General features: G+C 34.6%; 2 protein-coding genes across 2 annotated transcripts; one reads left to right on the forward strand and one right to left on the reverse strand.

Annotated features, from left to right (window-relative positions):
* Window positions 1-664: 664 nt before the first annotated feature.
* SGR2 (senescence-inducible chloroplast stay-green protein 2) lies at window positions 665-2,847 on the reverse strand. The gene is made up of 4 exons (NM_001249761.2): window positions 2,571-2,847; window positions 2,302-2,475; window positions 1,395-1,562; window positions 665-1,288 (listed from the first exon to the last, which is right to left on the reverse strand). The coding sequence occupies exons 1-4, from the start codon at window positions 2,697-2,699 to the stop codon at window positions 944-946; spliced, it is 816 nt and encodes a 271-aa protein (NP_001236690.1). The 5' UTR covers window positions 2,700-2,847; the 3' UTR covers window positions 665-943.
* Window positions 2,848-5,084: 2,237 nt separating this feature from the next.
* On the forward strand, window positions 5,085-11,960 carry LOC100808340 (ubiquitin carboxyl-terminal hydrolase MINDY-2). Its single transcript, XM_003516636.5, has 12 exons — window positions 5,085-5,473; window positions 7,721-7,839; window positions 7,924-8,030; window positions 8,117-8,204; window positions 8,503-9,583; window positions 9,697-9,751; window positions 9,876-9,957; window positions 10,106-10,186; window positions 10,533-10,637; window positions 10,726-10,775; window positions 10,879-11,002; window positions 11,407-11,960. Exons 1-12 carry the CDS (start codon window positions 5,278-5,280, stop codon window positions 11,497-11,499), a joined length of 2,181 nt encoding a protein of 726 aa, XP_003516684.1. The 5' UTR covers window positions 5,085-5,277; the 3' UTR covers window positions 11,500-11,960.
* Window positions 11,961-14,033: the final 2,073 nt, after the last annotated feature.

Consider the following 14,033-nt stretch of genomic DNA (forward strand, 5'->3'; position numbering starts at 1 on the left):
AAGCCGTTTTAATTTACGGGTGAAACGGACAGTCAATAAGTCCGAACCCATATATACTCACCCCTTAGTTGAGTTTTTTTTTTTTTCTTGGTTAAATTAGTCAGTACCCATCGTTTACATTTAAAAGTGATTTTTTTAGATTTTTTTAATCCTTAAAATGTAAATTATAAAGACTAAAAAAATCACTTATCAAATTATAGGAACTAAAAAAATAAAAATCATGAAATTATAAGAAAGAAAGAAATGAGTAATTTAACCTTTTTTCTTTTATCAAGATAACTAGTTTTATATTTTTAAACCAAAAAGAATATAATATTTCATTTAGATAGATAAATATGTAGAGACAAAAGATAACTCGTAAAATAACGTTATTGAACACTGTTTTGGCCTTTTCTTCCATATTAGTTATTATGATCACCAGCATTCTTGAATGTTCTCTTCTACGGCAGAATACCATCTTAAATCTTAATTCAAACATCTCAATCTTATATTTAAATATTTTTAAACTGAGCGTGTCAAACTTTTGTCGTCGCCCTTTTGCAAACAAGTTTACTTGACTGAAAATCCTAAAAATTATCACGCAAAAGAAACTACGAAACTGAGAAAACAATATTACAACCACGAAAATCTAGCTATAAGAGTATATATAAATAGAACTTCCATTCCTAAAAAAAAAATTCTGTTTAATTCTTAGATATAATCATGCACACAGAAATATTATACATGAACTAATTTAATTTCTTACGAAAGAAAAATCATAACAAAGAAAGTTAATTTTTTTTTTTTGCAAATACGAGCTTCCTTATTTACATTGAAATGGGTTTTGAATATTTGATTTGTCCTAATGATGTATACAGGGAAATGGCATATGAATTTGCCAGCATCCCTGTAACTGTGATGTGATTTTATTTTTTTTCTTTTCTGTGTATGATAGTTTGGAAGTTTATAGACTTTGTTGGGTCTCAATCCCATCACAAGGTTCGTAATGGTGGCTGGGAACTTGTTGAGACCACTGAATTGGGCTTAACGTCAGCGGTGGAAAGCAACATTCGCATTCCTCTTGGCATGGCTGTGGAATTGCCAAGCCCTCCTTACTTAGAAGAGTTTCTTGCTCACTCTCTTCCTTGGCCCCACCTATTGGTGCTGACGCTTCCTTCAGTGGGCCCCAACATTCCACCTTGTTGAATTCTGGAATGTTTGAGTGAAAGTAAACCCAAACCAAGGCATCTTGCAATTCTGGGTAGTTGTTGAATAGGTTTTCGTCGCCGTGAACCACCGCCTTCAACACCTAATTAACACACGCAATAGCAACACATGTTCCGTTTTATTTTTCATTCATTGACCAATCAGAGTGAGAGATTATAATTAGATACTTGCAAGCAAAACTATCTTACCACTGGTAGCTCCTTGCAGAAGATGAAGTATCGTAACCTTGCTAATATATCTAAGAGAAAATGACCACCACTGATGTGGCAGTGTACGTGCAGAGACATCTTTCCCTTCACCTTCTTCCACTGTGCCACCACTTCGTCCCTTTGCAATCTGTTGTACCACCCCTGTAACTGCAATTCAATTCCCATGTTTATTTTCCTCAGTTTGAACTTTGTAAACTAGGTGGTTTCATTCACAAATAATATGTTCAGGAATCTCATGATTGCAATTAGAAATTGAAAATAAAAAAGAGGTTACTTTAAGCCAATTGCTAAATTAATTGTGACCATTGCCCTACTTATTAGTGTTTTCATAATGATTTGCAAAAACACAATTTATTAGGTTTATGGAACTTCTAAACCATGATTTGACTCAAATCATGTACAAATACAATTTTATTATGATTTTCCAAAATATATTATTATTGGTAAACAAACACAATTTACAATCACCAATTTTAGGTTGGGAGTTTACAAAAGTCAAACACACATTTTGGACTTACAAGGATTCATTTTCTACCAGGTTGGAGTGTTGAACAATCCGTTCCTATTTCCGTGGGTCTTGCGTATCAAATTAATTATGCAAAATAATCACTTTCTCAAACGACTATTTCTACAGAATAAAATTCAATGAATTCAACCAAGCACCCATCTAATTGGTCGGCAGTATGATTCACATGTTACCATCTATCATGATTTCCTACCCTTTTGGCCCAAAAAATGTTCTCTTACACAGCAAGAATGTTGTAAGATACCCTGATTTCCTCTGTTTTGTGACAACATCTGCATCTTCTTTTCCACTAAATTTTTGCTCAACAACGATTCCAAAAGAATAGGAAAACAAAATTGTAAGATCAAAGATGAAAAATACCTGAGAATTATTTATGGTTTGAGAGATTGCCAAGGTGAGCTTAGCGGTTATATCACTATGGGTTAGAGTATAAGTCCTTGGGAGATTTCCTGGGTGTTTATTTTCGTCCACTCCTAAGAATAAAACCTTAAGCTTTGAGGCTTCAAATATGGCTGGCCCGAACAACCTAGCAACCTGATCCAATTCCCAACCAAACCCATCAGACAAACCCAACAACGATAAATGTTGATAAAAAAAAAAAAACTTAAGAAAAGAAAAGAAGCACATACAGGAACCATTGCTTTGTTCTTCTTCCCGACGCGTCTTCCGTAGTAGGGAAAAAGAGAATTGTGACGCGGAGAAAGCGAAGGCTTGTTAAGCTTAGAAGGGAGCACAGGAACAGTTGTTAGAGTACCCATGTTCCTGTTGTTGTTCCAATCTTTGAGGGAAGATGAAACAGTAGTACCTTGATGAAGGAAGGGGCTTTTAATATTCTAAGTAGTGGAGGAGTGTGGGAGCTCTAGGTTTTGCTTGAGGAGAATCTAATCTACTTTAGCCTTTGCTTGTGAGCTTCAACAATGAAAATAGAAAAGGGTATTATAGGTCGGAGGAGTGTTTAGAATTTAGATGCGTGTAGTAATTTGTGACTTTTGGCCAAAATATTGCGGTTGCTTTAAGTCGTAGCCTTGGTTGTGTTGTGATGATTGCTACAGTTCTTTTTGGATACGTTTCTATGCTTTGCACTATCCACGTGGTATGGTTGCCCTAATTGGCGGTACTCCAAATTTTCGGGTATATCAGACTTTTTGGTTTATTGTCCTTTCTAAGAAAACAAGGAAGGGATAAAAATCTCGTTATGTTTGGCAACTTCAAATCAAATAATAATCCATTTAGATTTCTTTTTCACACACCTTTCTTTTCTGCTATGCTCTGCTGAGTTATTATTACGTGTTATATTATTGCATAAAACTTTCAAAAATGGCAGCTAATGTCTTCTTGTCTTCCTAAAAAAATATATGAGAAGAAAGGTGACTGCGAGTTTGCAGCAAAATAATGCACTTTTCAACACACTAGTCTACTTTATTCTACAATTTTGACTACTTTCAAACCTTACATTAGTTACATTTTTTTTTATTTCTCACTCAAAAATATTCCTAAACTTTTAATAGTTAGTAGTGTCATGGAAATATATCCCCTCTTAAACAACTACACTTATTTGGAAAATAATTTTCTCAAGTACCCTTTTTTGCACAAGTTTAGAAGAAAGTCATCACATATCTTGCAGATTCGGGAGAGTGTGCTGATTTTTTTTATTTTTTTTTATAATGATGGCCTATTAAGTTCTGCAGAAGGATAAAGATATTTGCAGTTTAATATTCAAGTCAAAATAAATTAAAGTCAAGAGCTAAAAAATAAAGTAGATAATATATTGAAATGATTATGTTTAAAATTTTTGTACTTTATTCTCCTTATCCTTAATCACGAGTGTAAATGATCTATTGAATTATTATTGGACCGTATATTATTTCAGAATAAGTGCTATATTTAACATGCGGCTTTTCGAATTCAAAAGAAAAACACAAGGCTTTTCTTTAAAGAAAAATAGATAGGTTGGTCGGGGCCTTTGTTGTGCATTATTATTATGCCATTCGCGGGTTCTACAATGATTATGGTATTGGTAGGTAATCACAAAACTAATTCGTAGGCCAACAAAATATCGTTAAAAATAATTGCTTATTTGTTTTTATTTTAGTACGGCAATTGCATATTTGTTTAAACATAAAAAAACATAACTTTATTAATAAATTTTAAATTTTAATTATCTTTAGTTTGAATTTATAAAAAGTATTAAAATATATTTTGAGTTTTTATTTTTGAAAATACATAATTATTATACTTTTGAAAAGCAATTCTTCATAATACAAAAGAAAAACGGATGCTAAATGTTTGCTCTCCCCAATTGATAGATCGCATTTTGTAACGACATAATTTTAATGTGGAAGTGGGTGCGAGATTTCAGCACATGTAATTGGTTTAAAATACGAATCCTTCTTCAAAACCTTTTTGAACGATGAGAAATCTTGAGAATTAATCCCTTGTTCCTTATGTAAAATTCATTAGAATTTTTAATTTAGATGTATGCAAACAGGTGCTGTTGATGATTTTTCCAATGTGGGTTTGGTTTCTGTCTCCTTAGTGTGTGTCTCGTTTAACATCTATCTATGTCCAATCAAAAGTTAGGTCAGACAGCCTACAATGCTCATTTTAGGGTCTTGTTCAATTTCCTGAGCCCGAGCCCGAGCCCAATGTTCTTCTTGTATACTATTACTAAAGTTGGACGGGGCTTTCGTATGTTAAGAGAGATATTAAATGGCAGCTGGATGGGCTCTGTCCTCCAAAGTTACCATTAAATGGTAGGCTCAACAAATTCATTTCCCCCGTACTCGTAGTGTAACTTTTTATGTTTTTGCCCATGTTTTCTCAATTCTAAAAAACCCACATCAGAACCTAACCGAATCTATTCCAATCAATTCGTAACATCTTCAGAGTAGGATAATAACAGTTTATACTTTTATGTGGTTCGTTTCTATTCATTTTAAATTTATCACGTTGAGAAAATAAAATGATGCGGATTCTCTCCTTTTATTACCTGATACACGAAGATTGTCCCGGTAAAAAAAAAAAAAAAAGAGAGTTTACGTGAAGGTTTTATTACGAGTGAAATAATATATATATAATTGTAACGCAAATCATTGGGCAATCCCTCCTATTAGTAAGTAAAAGACAAATATCTAAATTGATTAGAAGTTAACGTTTCTTTGGGTAAAAAAGAAGAAAGAAAAGATTAGGGGGAATAAAAGAAAATGGTTCGTATTGTGCGGGGTTTGACATTAAGGTGGAACAACGAATGAAAGAAGCTTTAGTAGTCCTACTCCTCCATTTGTTTTTCATAAAGAGGCCAATTGTAATCTGAGTTTTTGAAGCAAATCCATCGAAATGGCAGCATCGTCTTCTTCTCCTTCAAAGGAGCCACAACTCAAGGACGAGGAGGATCGGGAACAAGAGGAACAACACCAACAGCCACAGCCAGTCAAAGAGTGCGTCCACAAAACCAAAACGATCCAGTTTCTCGGACGTACCACTCCGATCGTTCTTCAAAACGACAACGGACCCTGCCCGCTCCTCGCTATCTGTAAGTGCATTTCGCATCCTAGGGTTTCGTCATTTCGCATCTTTTCATTTTCATGCTTAATTCCTAAGATACCGTTTTCTCTTTTGCCTCTTCTCACAACCAAACTCGATTGCGTTAGGGATACGGAATTTTATCTTTCTCTATCATTGCCTCTTACTTTGAATGAATTCTCTCATCTATTGCCTCTGCTACTTATCGATTATTATTGAAGTAGGATAGCATGAAACCTTTCATCGTTTTTTTTTCTTTCCGATTTTGAATTCGTTTACCAACACGTATGAATCTGTCTGGTTTTTAGTTATTTCTTGCTGTTAGTTTTCACACCACACCAGACACCACTCGCTCCCTTCGTGTTCGTTAGTGGCAGTTATCATTCTGTTATTTTTGGCTTGCAATTATAAGAACAAAAACAAGTAATTTATTGATAGATTCCACTTTTTTATAACATCCGAGATAATCTTTTTTTGCTATACTGGAAAGCGTATAACTGAAACAATATAACATATGGAAACCAATGCTATGAATGGCGGAATATGGTGGAAGATCAAAATTCTGTCCTATAAACATGCCATAGCGGGCTTCCCATCACAAATTGCCTATGGCGGAGGTGTCACAAAAATATAATGGCGTATAATGGTTATTTATCTGACATTGATGGAAACACGGAAACAGTCTTGACTCCAAATAGTTGTAATTTGCAAAGGAAAACTTGTCAGAATCCACGTATGAAATCTCTTTCAGATTGATTGCTGACCAAAATGCCATTACGCCAACCTGTTTGTATACCTATGCGTCTCTCTTAGATCTTGCCCCTCATACTTTTGTCTTCAGTCCTAATTGTGTCAATGCTTTCACTCTTCTGCCAAGGTACCAGTGTACCCTGTTGTTCAATGTTTCTCAATCATGAACGTTAGTACCTTACCTCCTATCTTCTCTTGTGTGACACGTTTTCATCATTGCAATTCTCACTTGCTACTCTTCTTTTCTGTCCTATGAATTGCAGAAAAGTCATGGTATCAAAAACTTTCTTTAGCTTCAAGGATAGGATATTATATGCCAGTAAATCTCCCCAATTCACTCTCCTTTATCTATTATTGGAAAACAATGATAGTTCAAGATAACTGTCCACAATTGTCAATGCCACTAAATAGCAGCGCCATCATGGAATCGCATCACGGAGGGATTGGAGCATGCTACAAAGATTGAATAGTGTCTCAGCTTGAATTAGTGGCTGTGATAGCCAGACAAAATCGTGGCTGGAGTGGGACAGAATGAAACCCTAACTTTCTCAGTTACTTGCATGCTCTCTGTTATGAAGCGGCACCTACTGTTCTCCTTTCTGAAAAACATCCATCCTTCTCCAGCTACATTTTTGACGTATCGCATTATTTACTGGCCAGCTGTGACAATTTTTTAGCTATCCCCAACCTCTGCAGCCTTTGTTCTCCATAGTTTCTGACCTTCTGGTCATCCCTGACCTCTGAGACCATTTTCCGGTGAACCTCTCACTGTTTCCAGTCATCCATGACATTTGCTGCCTTGCTCTGTTCTGTCCCCATGTTGTTTTGTTTTGTAGTCTAGGCATTTCATCTCACTATCTCATGCTCTCTTCTAAGGTTTACCCTCTAATTCGACATAACAGTGACCATCCCGCTATCTGTTATCCTACTATAGTATTTGCTCTCTTCTAAGGTTTACCCTTTCATCTCACTGTCAGCTGTTCTGCGTCACTCTTTGGGATTGACAGCTATGGAATTATCTACAGCAATCATCTAGCATGAATTATCTTGTGCTGATTAGGGCAACTCATATACACCACAAATGAAGTTAAATAAAGAACTCAAAGGCACACACTGTATGTTTTAATGATTACATATTCTCTTCTCATCCTCTCGTGATTTCTCTGACCAGCTACTATTCTTATTTTCATATCTAGTCAGGTATTTCTCATCATATTAATATACTAAAGTGGAAGTCTTCTTCTAACTTGAAGTCACCTTTGTAGGAATCCTATTATATTTTCCTTTCCCTTTTCTTTTGTACTATCTGGAAAGTTTGAATATTGGATCGACGCAAACCGATGCTCTCTTAGATGATCATTTTAAAAATGTAATTTAACCATTTGTTTCCTTGTATGTCATGCTTAAGTTTTGCGCTGTAGAAGGGTTACTTGCAACATTTGTTTGGTTTATCTTGTTTTATAGCATCACACTAATGGTTTATTGTTTATATTTTGCATTGTTGCAGGTAATGTTCTGCTGCTGAGAAACAACTTAAATTTGAGTCCAGATATTGCTGAAGTCTCACAGGAGAAATTGCTTTCATTGGTTGCTGAACGATTAATTGATTCAAATAGTAATGTGAATGTAAGAGTTGCATTTGTTATCACTGGTGACATTAACTCTTTTATGATACTAGTTGATTTGACAATTTTTCTTATTGTCCTCTAGAACAAAGATGCAGGCTATGTTGAAAATCAACAACAGAACATTGCTGATGCAATTGACTTACTCCCTAGGCTTGCTACTGGAATTGATGTAAATATAAAATTTAGGAGGTCAGTTCTGCAGTTCTCATTTCTTTGGCAGTCATGTGCATCCATCAACAGTTTTGAAGTTCTGATAAAAATTCCTTGAATTACAGAATAGGTGATTTTGAATTCACTCGAGAGTGTGCCATATTTGATCTGCTGGACATTCCCTTGTATCATGGCTGGATTGTTGATCCTCAGGTATTTTTTCACCCTCAATCCAAATTAATTAGTTCTATCTTGTCATACGACCTCAATCTGCTGTGTCAGTTGCCTCCTTGTGCCACATCTTAAAATTGATCTAGCCTTAGATTATGATGAAAGTTGTGTGGTTCATTGCTTACTGTAAATTTTAAATGGCCAAGTGATCTTTCTTGAATAGATATGAAAATACTTATCAAAATGTTATCTTTATGTTTTTCTTAAACAATGTGGGGTTTATTTCTTATTTTATGATGTGTTTATTTGATATTCAATTCTTCATGTTCTTTTGAGCCAGGATTATGACACTGCGAATGCAATTGGATCAAAATCCTATAATTCCCTTATGGGAGAGCTTGTCTCTCTTGAAACACTAAACATGGAGGTCCATCATAAAAATAATCCAGAAGAAGATTGTGTTGATTTTGTGGCTGCAACAACTGCTACTCTTGGAGTTCCCTCTCCCAGTCTTTCAAAAGCCAGGTCGTTTGATGATTCTTCTCATTCTATTTCTGATAATATACTAAGAAAAGGTGATCTAGAAGAAGAGGCAGAGTTGTTGAGAGTCTTGAAAATGTCCGAGGATGAAAGTGATCCTGTTGTAGGTCACATGCATGGAGGAGAAATTTCTGTCAGTATGGATAGAAAAATGTGTAATGACGAGGTTATAAATATGGATTGTGGAGATAAATTAGGAAATAGCTCTGGTGCTGGTAACAGTAACTTTCATGAGCATGGCCCAGAGCCTTCCTTATCTGATGATTGTGCTGCTTCTGGCAAAGACCACAGCGAACAGATATCTTCTACTTCTACACTGGGAGAGGCAGCTAATTCATCCTTAAAGACTGATACCATAAGTGACCTTCATCAATCAACTTATACGGGACCTGAAGAATCTTTTGACCTGAATGATGTGATTGAGAAGAACAGCCTTGATGCATTGGTTCAGAATGAGAGTGAAGTTATCCCTTCTCCTGAAAAACACTCTGTCTCTTTGTTTGAGTGCCGTGCAGATTTTTCTGGAGGTGATGGAAAAGTCCATGATCAATCCACTCCTACAACTATAGATCATGAAGTTGTAGGTGAATCTCATGGACCTGATGCCACAGGATTATCATTCTCATCCCCTGGCCATACAAATTCAGATTCATCTAGTGTCAGATATCATCAAACTGATGTTTCTGGAGCATTGACTTCAAGTGTTCAAGGGAGTGAGCCCATATATGAAGGAGAGGAATGTGTATTGGATACAAGAACTGGAAATTTTGAGGATCGTGAACCTGTTTATGAAGGTGAGGTGGTACTTGCAGAACAGGCTGACAGAAGCACCTTAGTTGCTCCTGATCTAAGAGCTAAGGATGAACTTACTCCAGAACAAGGTAAGTGGTGCCATATATTGAAGAAGTGGATTGATTCTCATTAAAATATTATTTTCTTAGATAGCTATATATTATCTTATGGGAGACTTATGTCATTTTTTTTATGGTCTTAGGTGAATTGATCAAGAGTTTCTTGAGGAATAATGCCAGCCAGTTGACATTTTATGGGTATGTTGACCTGTTATCTTGTTGGTCTAAATAAATTGATCTAGTTCTGTGATCCGTATATTTCTCTTCATTGGCTATGAAGAATTTTCCTTTCACATTTTGTATATTATAAATGCTTTTGCAGTCTTTTCTGTTTACAAGATGGGCTTAAAGAGCGTGAGCTGTGTGTTTTTTTCCGTAACAATCATTTCAGCACCATGTTCAAGGTCAGTAAAAGTCTTGAAGGTTTTTTTCTTTGGTCATTTAGATTACTGATATCAAGTGCAACCAGTAGTACCTTTTTGTCATCGAGAAAAAAATGTTGTCTGTCGTCTTGCAGTCTTCGTACTAAAATTATTTTCTCTTTATTCACAGTTTGAGGGTGAGCTCTATCTTCTAGCCACGGACCAAGGTTACATAAATCAGCCTGATCTGGTCTGGGAAAAACTGAATGAGGTAAAACAGTATTGCTTTATGATCTTTTTTATTGAAATAATTTATTTTTTATCTTTCTATGTTGCCACTGGTAGATGTTCTCAATTAAACATCTTGAAAACTGAAAGGTTATATGCTTGATTTGAGCTTCTTGGATACTTAGGGACAAGTCATGCAAGCAGGCAGTTTTCTTGGACTTGTAGTAAATTCAGTGGGATGAATCCTTATTTAGTATCTTGTGTAGTTTCATTTTCATTGTACTAATGACCAACCATCTTATCCAAGTTTGTGTGAATAAATAAAATCATGCTAACATTGTGTAGTATTAAATTGCAGAAATTAAGTTTGCTATGTACTTATCTTTCAGGTCAATGGTGATACATTGTTTATGACCGGTAATTTCAAGGAATTCAAGGTAGAAAACCATGAAAGTAGTACTTGGGATGAGAACAATGCTCTGACCAGCACTGCCGTATGTATATTCTTTAAATTTTAAAAGGGAAATATGTTAATCTTGCAAACCAATTTCTCATTAATATTTAGACAACTTCACTTTTCAGGACTATCTTGCCAGCATAGATAGTGCAACACATGCAGGCTTAGATATCAAGTAAGTTTCCATGAAAACTTGTTACCTTTTACTATTTCAAAATTATAGTTTTATCGATTCAAGATGGTTTGGTAAAAATTCATCATATCTGTAATTATGACAGTTCTGATCTCCAATTAGCAATAGCCTTGCAACAACAGGAGTTTGAGCAGCAGCCACCACGCCAGAATAATTCACAGCCGCAATCATCCATTAGTGGTAGCTCTAGACTGGTCACAGGTCCCCAGGTATATACTGTTTTGGATATGTGTGTATATACACTCACAGTGTTGTCAGTTGCTTTGGTATCTTATTGAGTGGCAGCCAATGGATGGGATCATTTTCAATTTTGTGGAGGATCTTTATTATTGGGTAGCAAATACCTGATCATTTTTATAGAATTTTAACTATAATATACTAACAATTTAATTTTACACCATCATTCAGTCACAAGTTGTCATATATGATAAGATTGTTAAAAAGTCATTCTTAGAGTGATTTTTAATTTGTTGATAATGTAAAACTCTTTACACTAAGTGCATGAAAATTATAAACTCTTTTCTAAGAAAATGATATGGTGTTTGACTACTCTACTAGCTCTGCTTATATGAAAGTTGAAATTTTAAGAATTTTCTGGTGATGCTATTTTCAGGTGGCAAGAAACACTGGAAGACATTCATCTTCATCAACATCTGCATCTCCCAGGTCTGATGCAAAATCCAAAGATAAATGTATAGTGATGTGATGTGAATTTCACTAGCAGAGTTTGTTTAGAAGCTTGCACTTTAAAATGCGTCGCCTAGATAATTGTACCTTATTACAGCTATCTTATTCCTCATGCTTTGCATGTGATATTAGGTTAAGTTTCTTTTGTAAATATTGGAAGTATATAGTGTACAACAGTGCTAGGTCCTTTTTAAACTGTGACCACAACACTCAACCCTTCCCGCCGTCACTTAATATTGTCTGGACTAACAATCCCAACCATTGTATGCTGATTGATTTTGCAGCACTTTAAGTAGGGAGTTAAAGCTCAGTCGGCTCAGGTTTACCATTGCCATTTCACCTGTGTGTCCTCTCGATTAGATACTGTTGCCAACTTGCTAGATAGATGTTAACTGACTGGGAATGTGCATGGTATTAAATTTTTAAGGGAAAAAGGTTGATTTTTAAATTTTGGAAGTAATACATTCTTTTTTCTTTTCATACCACGTAGTATTTGCTTGTAATGACAATTTTTAGAATGAGCTAGTAATTTAACTTTTAATTTGTGATTGGCAAGTTTTATCCCAAAATATCCCCATATATATTTGCGATGACAATATATTTTTAAAATGGCTTTGAAGCGATGGGGCGCATTTATTTATTTAGAATGCAATTTCTTTGAAGCTCCTAGTATGAGTTGTTTTCACGTTTCAACAAATCTTGTATTCAATTTGGGTCGTATTTAAATAATCGTAAAGAATTTAGCTTTGGGTGCTGATGCTAGTGGAGTTGTAGAAGCCTGTGTGTCACAAAGTCATCGGCATCAGGTTATGTTCGAGTTCCCTACCAGATTTGACGGCTCATTTCTGGAAGGATGTTAAATTGTCTGCCTTATGCTTTGTTTGGATATGAAGAGAAAATAAGATAAACAGAAAAATAGAGGAGACATTTTATTTTCTTATTTGGATGGAGACATGAAGGGAAGAGGTGAAAATAAAAAAATATAGCCATACAATATGGCAACGTAATAAAATAATTTTTTTTCTTCCCAGATTAGGAGAAAACTTTTTTAATTCCAGTTTCATCTTATTTTTTCCTTCTATATTATCTCCATTCCAATCATAGGAAAATACTTTAGTAAGCATACTTTTTTACTCTTCAAGCTTTGTTTCGTCCCTTTTCTTTTCCCTCATGTTTAAAAATTAGAATTGATGTGATTTAAGTTTGTATATTTTTATTCTTCAAAATGTTAATTATACACTTCATTTTTAGGGCTTACGTGTATGAATGGAAAAGAAAAGAGAGATAGAGAATCGAATAGATATAAATGATGTGTTGAGAAATTTAAAATAAATAAATGAAAGTGAGTTTTAAGAAAGTTTTTTTTTTAATTTTGTAAAAAAAGTTGGGTGTATGAATATAATAATTTTTATTCTAAAAACAATTACAGTAATAAAATTCAATGTACTTTTTTTTAAACTCAAATCAGTAGGTATCTAAAACTATTTGAAGTCAAAATCAATTCTTCACGTAAAACTAAATAATCCAACATAAATCCAAAAACACAATAAGTAAACATATCTAACCTACTTGTCCCCTAACTTAATTAAAACAAAAGGCTTTAGTAATAGAAATAGTAAATCTACTAAATGATGTAATTTGTTATAATGAGAAACGAAAAAATCAATAATGGGAGGAGTGGAAAGAGTTGATTGTTATTTTATTGTGGTCAGGGTGAAATGAAAGTGATGGATGGAAGATCCCTAATTAGCATTACGAGTTTGGTTTTTAGTTTCATATGTTGCGTCTTTTTTCTTCTCCTCGGTACATAATTTGTCGTGTTTAATTGAGGTGAGATTTAAACGGGGGACCACTTTTATTTATCCTGTTATTAACGTAGAAATGAATAATGATAGAATACGACACAACTACAGCAGTGATAGTGATGCAAGTCCAGCTGTTAGCTTCATCCACGACCACCACCATTTCTCTTTTTTCTTGGGGACTACGTTCTGTTAATTTCCCTCTCTTCCTTTATGCGTTATACCCGGATCGGGTCGGATTATTCCCAATCCATGATCAAACTCTTTCAGTTAACACTTTTCTTTTTTCCCTGACACCAATCTAAAATTACCTTCTCGTTTTATGTTTAAGTGTTCAACTACTAAATTGAACTACTGAATGTTAGTTTTAACATTTGCAATGACAAAACATTCTCTTCAACTTAAAGGTAATAGCTATGATTTGTACGTAGACAGTCTAAAATGCGTTTAATAAAAGATATTTGTGGTATATACCCAAAAAAATCAATACTTGTAATGTGACAATAGTACTAATGATATATGATAGAACATCGAGGAGCCTAAAATGTGAGCTATGTTTTTAACCTTTTTTTATATAACTAAGACATTAATCTTCCTTCATATCAAGTGAACTTAATAAAAGATGAAATACTTACAAATATTGTGACTCCATACTCAAAGAGATGAATTCCATGAGACCATGACTTTAATTCAGAGACAAGTGTCAAACCACTCGCACAGTTGCACAAAACGATATTTAGAATGTTTTTAA

The sequence above is a fragment of the Glycine max genome, chromosome 1 (genome assembly GCF_000004515.6).
Source record: "Glycine max cultivar Williams 82 chromosome 1, Glycine_max_v4.0, whole genome shotgun sequence".
In the NCBI taxonomy this organism is placed as follows: Eukaryota; Viridiplantae; Streptophyta; class Magnoliopsida; order Fabales; family Fabaceae; genus Glycine; species Glycine max.

Bases quoted from the DNA above. Each gene is read 5' to 3' on its own strand.
- SGR2 (NM_001249761.2), bottom strand. From the start codon at position 2,699: ATGGGTACTCTAACAACTGTTCCTGTGCTCCCTTCTAAGCTTAACAAG. The intron at 2,476-2,570 runs GTATGTGCTTCT...GAATTGGATCAG, and splicing joins AGAACAAAGCAATGGTTCCT to GTTGCTAGGTTGTTCGGGCC. The intron at 1,289-1,394 runs GTAAGATAGTTT...TGTGTTAATTAG, and splicing joins TCTGCAAGGAGCTACCAGTG to GTGTTGAAGGCGGTGGTTCA.
- LOC100808340 (XM_003516636.5), top strand. From the start codon at position 5,278: ATGGCAGCATCGTCTTCTTCTCCTTCAAAGGAGCCACAACTCAAGGAC. The intron at 7,840-7,923 runs GTAAGAGTTGCA...ATTGTCCTCTAG, and splicing joins ATTCAAATAGTAATGTGAAT to AACAAAGATGCAGGCTATGT. The intron at 9,752-9,875 runs GTATGTTGACCT...ATGCTTTTGCAG, and splicing joins AGCCAGTTGACATTTTATGG to TCTTTTCTGTTTACAAGATG.